The following is an 8167-nucleotide window of genomic DNA, read 5'->3' as shown; positions in this document are numbered from 1 at the left end:
CTTTTTGAAGCAGGGTCTCCCTGTAGCCCAGCTGTCCTGGAACTCACTATGTAGACCAGGCTGGCCTTGAACTCACAGAGATCCACCTGCCTCTGCCTCCCAAGTGCTGGGACTACAGGTGTGTACCACCACACCCAGCTTTTTTTTTCTTTTTTTGAGATAGGGTCTCACTATGTAGCTCTGGCTGGCCTGGATCTCAGCTCTGTAGACCAGGTTGACTTAGAACTTGCAGAGTTCTGCCTGCCTCCACTGGCCTTGGACTAAAGGTGTGTGCCAGCTCATATAGCTTCCAAATTCTTCCCCCAGTCTCTCCCTCTTGCTCTTTTTTTTTAAAAACAAAAAAACAAAAAAAAAACAAAAAAACACCAAAATCTCTCAGTGTAGCCCATGTAGGCCTCAACCTTACAGTCCTGCCTCACCTCCCTGAGTGCTAGTATTGCAGGCATGCCATCACCACACATGGCTTCTATATGCCTTTTGCTGTTAGAATGCATTGCTTGCTCAGGCAGTTGCCTCCACTCACCTCATGTGACCCGGGGTCCTGGTTTCGGGGGGGTCTAGTGTGCCTTCTTTATTCACAGCTAGGTGCAGTGGGGGAAGAGGGGGAGTTTGTGTGGACAGTAATCTCTTGAGCACCCACTCTTTGCTTACATGTACTACGCTGAATCTCCAGCAGTAAGTGCAGCCTGTTGGTGCTCAGTGGTCGCAGTGTCTGCACACAATTCCCCTTTGCCTCCAGGAGTCTCAGAGTCTTCTGCTGCTTACTGGCAATGAGGAAAGCACTGGTGACTATGTCTTAATGCTTTCAGTGATTGGCTGATGTTAAAGTGTGGTAGTCCTATTTTCTCAGTCTCTGATGGTCTGTATGCTCTTCCTGTCTTCCTCCGATTGTGATAATAATTTATCAGACTACCCATTTTGTTCCATGTATTAGTCCCCACAACCAGATTTCAGAGTAAGTGACCACATCCTGCCTGACAGATGAGGAATTAAAAACTTAAACAAGATAAGTCATTTGCCAGGAGGAAACTACTAATGCATAGGGAAGCTACAGTTTGATGGGGGCAGCATCTGACCCCACTGTTTACATACCTTCCCTCTGGCAGCGTGGTACTCTGGGAGATGCTTCAGAAGGGTCTTTGCCACGTACTCAAAGGAGCCTTTGGACTGATGATGCCCCATTCATCTTTGTGTTTTTCCTTCCTAGGGATGCTGTGAAGAAGTGCTTTGCTGCGTGCCTTTCATAATACACTGCCAGTCTGCAGCGCTTTGGAGGGCAGTGTGGACGGAAGCTGGTAGACAGTTTCATGAATGGCCTCTAAACCTCTGTCTTTACAGACATGTGCCTTTTATCTTGCAGCAGTGTGTTGCTTACAATTTGAACATTTGTGGGGAGTGCCTGTGGGAGCAGTGATGTGTCCCCAATCCCAAATGTTTATAGCACAATGTGAGAGGTGGGAGTTCTATGTCTCATGCAGTGGACTCTTCATCATGACCTGTTTCCTCTCTGGATGGTGTCCTGTTGAATTCTCACAAATCAGTCCTTGTTTAATTGTGGCAAATAAGCCTCAGGAACCTCTGATTCCCAGGTGGCAGCAGGAAGCGCTGTCAGAGGTTACAGGGGTATAACAGGATGGGACAGAAATTTGAAGATTTTTTCTCTGTCAAGGAGACCATTGACACTTTCTAACACAGCTTGGCCAAGCTGCTTCCCTAGTGTCTGAGAACAAGTGATTCTTCCCTTCCCAAGACTCCAGAGGGCCTGCCATGGAGTGAAGTACAGAATAAACACCTTCTAGTGGGGGCTGGTGAAATGGCACAGAGGTAAAGGCTCCTTCTGCCAAACCTGAGGACCTGATTTCGATCCCTGGGACCCATATGGTGGAAGGAGAGAGAGCCAACTTCTGCAAGTTGTCCTCTGACCTTCACACAGTGCCATGGCACATAAACACACAAATATATGCTAAATAAATGTAATTTTAAAAACTTAAGAACAAAACCAAACACCTTTAGTGATACATTGTTCCTTTTTCTGGACCTTGGTACTTCCTGTTCTGAATCACACCCAACTATGGTGTAGACTCTCCGGCTCTCACCCACCCATGTCTTGTCTGATGATCTTGTGGCACTAGGTCAAGAGAGTAAAGCAGCTGCTGCAGACCAAGCTATTTGCTTTTGGACAAGAGCCATTGGAAAGTGAAAAAATCTTGATGTTCTCTATTGTAAATATTTACTTTAAAATTGGTTTTGTTTTCTGTTCTCTCTTGGAGTTGGGCTAGAGGAAAGTGTGTGGGAAGACAGATCCCTTGAGGGGCCAGCAGGAGGTAGGCATACCTACCAAGCAACCTTTAAATGGTCCAGCATTGGCATTGAGCTGGGCACTGGGAAGCTACTTGCAGGCAGGTAGTCCTGTCTGAGCCTGATGCCTAAGCACATACACAGTATTCTTGTGTTGGTGATGTATCTGGTCCTCATGAGAGCTGTGTGAGGAAGCAGGATTGTTATCTCACTGTGCAGTTAAGAAAATAGGCTCAGATTTATTTCCATATCACCTACATCTGTAGTGGAGTAGCCCAGAGCCCAGGTGCCTCAGTCTCTTTCATGATGCCATGTTTCCTAGCATGGCTCTGGATGTATCTTGTCATCTTGTAACTTTTTATTGTTTGTACCTTTTCTGGTTCCAGCATCTCTGTCACTTGTGCCATCTCCCTTTTTGGCAGCTTCTCTCTGAATCTGTAGGGTAACCACCATTGCCTGTGCTCCCTTTCAGCTGCTCTGTACTGTCTGGACACCATTAGTGTCCTGTCTTGACAGCTTGAGTTCCTGGCAATCTAGCTTTACCATTTGCTGTTTGCCCGGGGTCAGCTGTCTACTGTGGCTCCTGCTCTGACACCTCCAGACCAAAGGCAGTGGGCACTAGTTGTCTCCTTGCTTGTGGGCAGTTGCTGAACTGTGGCTACTGTCTTTTCTTGTGGACTGGAGAAGCATTGATAGGCTGATTGGGGCAGAGGGCAGGTCAGTTTTCCTAAGTCCTTTCTATGCTGTTGAAGGTACCTGCTGAGGTCTTCAGCCTGTCATCAGTCAAGAAGGGAAACTATTTGCCATCCTCTGGTTTTTGTGAGGCCTGTTCATATTGCAGGGGACTTGGGAGACTGTTCAGATCTTGGAAGAGCTCAGGTGTCAGAAGGGGCTTGAAGGAGTTTAGGGGTACCCACATCTCCTCTCAAGAAATATGAGGCTAGATTTATTGCTTGCAAGTTCCAACCAGCTGGAGTGATATACCTAAAAGGCTGCCCCTTCCATGCCCGCTAGCTGGGCTTCACTTCGTAGGACTTGAGTCCAAGTACCTTTTAAGATGTCACCAGGGCTGAATAGCATAGTGGCACCAGTGTGGTCTCAGGAATCAAGCAGATCTGAGTGTGAACTGTAGTTCAGTCACATACTAATAGAGCTGTTTGAACAAATTACTTAATGTTGGTTTCTCAGTTTCCTCTGTTTCAAAATAATGGGCTGAAGCCGGGTGTGGTGGTGCATACCTTTAATCCCAGCACTCAGTAGGCAGAGGCAGGTGAATCTGTGAGATTGAGTCCAGCCTGGTTTATATCATGAGTTCCAGATCAACTGGGGCTACAGGGAGACCCTGTCTCAAAAAACAAACGAACCAAGCAAAATAGTGGGCTCACAAATCCTGCTGGCTGATTGTAGGATATCAGTGAAGATGCATTATCAAGTCTTAGCGTGGGGCTAAGAAGAGTTCTATTAAAATAACTGATGACGCTTAAAGGTGACAGGATGAATACTTGACTTAATTTGTCTGGTAAATACTACTCTGTCAGCACTGTAGACACTACCATATATGATCTCATTGAATGGTTGTAGTGACTGCCTCCATCGCTATAAAGTACCTGGCCTATACCAGCTCCTGCCAGGAGGGGGCGTCAGGAGATTCTTGGTGGGAGCTCAGTCTGACTCTCACAGTCTGTGGCCAGTTTTCCATGGCAATTTGAATGTGGACACTTGAGGAAGCTTTTGGATGGCCCTGTCAACCAAGATCTTCCCAGGTTCCCAGGTTTTTCCTTCAGTTGCCTTATTATTTGAGTGTTCCCTTGTTTTTGTTTGGACTGTGAGAGGAAGAAACTCACTTCAAATCTGTTGATGTCCCTACCAAGCTAGAGCGTTGGTTAAACAACATAGTGGGTGAGGCCGAAGTAGAGAATTAGGCCTCCGACTCTGGCTGTTAGTGGTGTCTGTTTTTTCTCCCCTCGCCTCCACTCGCCTCAGTTCACTGCTGGGTGAGGGAGGCACCACTGAATTTTGGGAGCGACAGAAACTATTGAGGCGTCTTTTGCCGAGGGGAATGTGGGGGCTTAACCATGCTTCCAGCTGTGAGGAACCTGTAGCCCGAGTGCCACCTTCCCTGGGCAGCTGTGAATACTACATTGGGAGGATCACTGATGTCTGGACCAGGATGGCAATGCCTGTTCCTCTTGGCCTCCCCCTTCTTCAAGCATAGGCTGCTTGCTGGGATTTCAGTAGGGTGGTCCATGTCTGAGCTGAAAGTGTCTGCTTTCACAAAATGAGCTCAGGGAGCATGCGGTTCTGTTCTGCCTGGCTGCTGTCCACACTTCAGCTCAAGGCATCCTGTTCCTGGGAAGGTTGAGATACTATCTCTAGCTTGGCATTCCCCAGGGAGATTATCTCAATGTGGGAGTCTCTCTGTCACCCTCCTGGTAACTGGATTATGTGACTTAAGTGCCACCTCCCTTCCACACAGTCACTATAGGCCGAGAGATCAAGAAATGGAATCATGAAATGTATTCCATATAAAATTACTTTTTTGATACTTCCATTAGAATAGATAATTAACAGTTGGGCTGAACAGATGTGAAAGATGGCTGCTTCAGCTTCTGCTTTTGTTATCCCCATTTGAGAGTGACAGATGTTGCAGTATCCATGGTGAGAGATGGTGGAATGAATTGGTCATTTGAAGTGTGTGCTCTGGTTGTGGCTTCCCATCCTGTGGTGCCCCACACTAGGCCTTCCTGGTCTGGCCTTTCCATAGATAAATTCTCACTAGCTTCAGTTGCAGAATTACATATACTTTAAAATTCACAAAGAAGCCTAAAACCTCATTTTCAGCAATTTTTAAAAGAAAAAGCATTTAAAATTATATAAAGATGTTTGCTAGACTTTTTGGCATGGTCTTTAAAAAATATTTTTTTTATTAATGTCCAAGGCCTTTTTTCTATATTGGTAAGTTTAACACATACAATAGCCTACAGATTACATTGTTAAAGGAAGTGAGTGGCCTTTCACCTGAAATTAAATGCAAATTTATATCTGTGTAACTTAAAAAAATTTTTTTTTAGTTTATTTTTATGAGTGTTTTGCCTTCATGTATGTAAATCATTGTGGGTGCTGGGAACTCAACCCAGGTCCTCCAGAAAAGCAGCAAGAGTTCTTATTTGCTGAGCCGTATCTCTAGCCCTTTTGTAGCTCTTTGATATAAAAACAAACGCCTAGAAGTCTAAATTACTTAAAAAGTTTTATTTAAAAGGTTCATTAGAGGGTGATCTTAACGTGCCTTCCAAGTCATAATTTTATGAAGTTTTGGGATCATGTGTTTTTAGTCTAGAGAAGATGAAAGTGCAGTGGAATTTGATGCCAGTTCACTCAAGATAGGATATTTAGTTCCACTTTGATTATTTGCAGCTCTCCTGTGACGTGTAGGTGACACGTCACAGTAAAGCACCTGGTGCTTAAGTGTGAATAGACATCATATCCATTCCTGAACCTGAGAGCTGACATCTAGGCTTAGAAACATTCAGAGTGATGTTCTGTACTTAGGCTGATCTGAAACCAGGGAAAAGTGGGTCCAGTAGATAAGAGAAATTTTGCTATTTAAAATGAAAGGTCAGCACACAGTATCATAACAATAATGTGTGGTATGTACTTAGAACAATGCCACTGTGTGTGATAAACAGCTATCAACTATAGCAACAACAAAAAAGGACAAATGGCCTCTGATATAAGTAGGCTGACCTTGGGGTAGAACATCTTTATGAGCATCCTTAAGATCAAATGGTGACTGGGGATGTAGCAGTAGAGTGCTTGCGGGAAGCCCTGGGATCAATTCCTGGCAATGCATAGACTGTTCTTAGTAATGCATGCCTGTAATCCTAGCACTTGGGAGGTTGAGGCAGGAGAATCAAAAGTATATTAGATCCTCTCTCAAAAAATAAGAAAAAAGAAAGATCAAATGGAGGCTGAGATCTGGGCCTATGCACATGACTGCCTGTTCGGTGTCCATAACTCCACTAAGAAAGGAGCCTTGACTTTAGGAAAAGTGTTCTTTTTTTCTCTTTTTTCTTTTTCAATGTATTTACTTAACTTGAATAAGGAAAGAAGAAACAAAATAACAGACCTGAACTCTGTTCTTCTGTTGCTTTTGTAAATGCTGATTGTGACGTTGAGAGGATATTCAGAAGCCTGTGGTGAAGGCTTGAGAGTGCAGGACCATGTGCAGTATGACTCTGGGCGCCAGGGTGCCATGCCCAGCATCACCACCACCACTAGCAACAGCAACAAAACCGCCTTTGGCAAACTTATATGGCTTCAGAACATCGCACCTGTTCTAATACAATGATTTTTTAGAACATTTATTTAAAATGAAAGAATTTGTGTAATTGCATAGGCATAGCTAATTTTGAAATTTACTGATTGCATAATTCAATTTTTATATATCCAAAAATAGAAGACCACTTTTCGTACTTGAGAATCTATTTCATACAATGTTTTTTACTTTTCATTAACTTATTTCAAAGAGAAAGAATGTTGCTGGAAAACGAAGCTATTTCTCCCCTTCCATCACAGTTATTTTTTCCTTTTCTCCAATAAATGGTTGACATTATGATCTTTAATGACTGTGGTGCTGTCTCTCATTTATGTCTGTTTTTCTGGGAATCATTGAGCCAAATGAAACCTGTGCAACTAAAAGACCAAGAATAGTGTGCAGCACAGATTGTAAGCACTCAAGGATATTTTTCCTAAATTGCTATATAGGTCTTTTTTTTTTTCCCCTTCAGATGACTTAAAATTTACCATCTAAGGGCAGTTTTGAAGGCTTTTGAAAATTAAGAAATTTTTGTATTTTGGAATATTCTTACACCTCTAACTGGTTAGTTATTTTGTATAAATTAAGCTATCAAATTGACAAAGTTGTCCATAATATTTCCTTATTTTAATATCTGATTTTTTTTTTTTTTACTTATTTCACATCTTTTATTGCTTATAGTGATTTTAAAAGGAAAACTGAGTCCACTTGAATGTAAGTAAATCTGTTTGAACAAGAAAAAGATTCTGTAACTGAGTAGTGGTCCAGGCAAAAGATGATTCTGAATGCCCCAACCCATATGTACAGCTACATTTATAGCAGAAGTAAAGGAAATGACATATAAAAACAACTTGATTGGTGTTGGAATAAGTCAGGAGTGCCTGGAATGTAGAGCATGGCCAGGCTGGAGACCTCCCAGTGAGGATGGCATTCTAGACACACTGTCTCTTACCAACAGCCCCTAAGCAAAACTATTCGTTCTCTAATCCTTTAATCCTGACTGGGTCTCTTGTAGATCATGTGACTGGAGGACAGGACAAAGGCCACATAGCCTTAGAGGCCCCCTCCCTCCTCCTCCCTGCCCACCAGAAAACCAACCCCACCTCTTTGCCTGTGAAGCTTTCCTATATAAACCTCTGCTTCTGCCATAATAAACGAGCTGTCCACTGACACAGTCTCCTGGGTGTTTCTTCTGCTGTACTCCCCCCAGCCCAAGGCCCCCCCCCCCCCCATCAATCTCTCTCCTAGTCCTGACTTTCCGTGACGGGGACCATGTGTGCAACCAACAGTCTCCCGATAGCAGCAGAGTCCAGGCTGAGGAGAGACCGACAGATTGGCAGCAGTTGGCATTACCTTTTATGGAAGTCGTCTGATCAGTAGGTAGCCTGTGATTGGCCGAGATTCTGGACTGCAATTTGCTGACACTGGGTTGCTTGGTTACACCTGTAAGCCAAGCATTTGAGAGGCCTAGGCAAGAGGGTCGCTGGAGCTCAGGAACCTGAGACCACTTTGGTCAGCAAGCATGATTCCATCTCAAAAATCAAGTTTCTTCTT

General features: G+C 43.9%; 1 protein-coding gene across 1 annotated transcript in view; it reads left to right on the top strand.

Moving 5' to 3' along the window:
* Sft2d2 (SFT2 domain containing 2) overlaps positions 1 to 6920 on the top strand; it is a 24688-nt gene extending 17768 nt beyond the window's left edge. Inside the window, exon 8 of the mRNA XM_008824915.3 lies at positions 1208 to 6920. Within this exon, the coding sequence (XP_008823137.1) occupies positions 1208 to 1247 (40 nt within the window). The 3' untranslated portion in view covers positions 1248 to 6920. The remainder of the gene's footprint in view (positions 1 to 1207) is intronic.
* The last annotated feature ends 1247 nt before the right edge of the window (positions 6921 to 8167 follow it).

The sequence above is a fragment of the Nannospalax galili genome, unplaced genomic scaffold (genome assembly GCF_000622305.1).
Source record: "Nannospalax galili isolate Female #2095 unplaced genomic scaffold, S.galili_v1.0 scaffold1189, whole genome shotgun sequence".
NCBI classification, from domain to species: Eukaryota; Metazoa; Chordata; class Mammalia; order Rodentia; family Spalacidae; genus Nannospalax; species Nannospalax galili.
The sequence above is the reverse complement of the archived record's forward strand: the minus strand, read 5'-3'. Positions and strand labels throughout refer to the sequence as shown.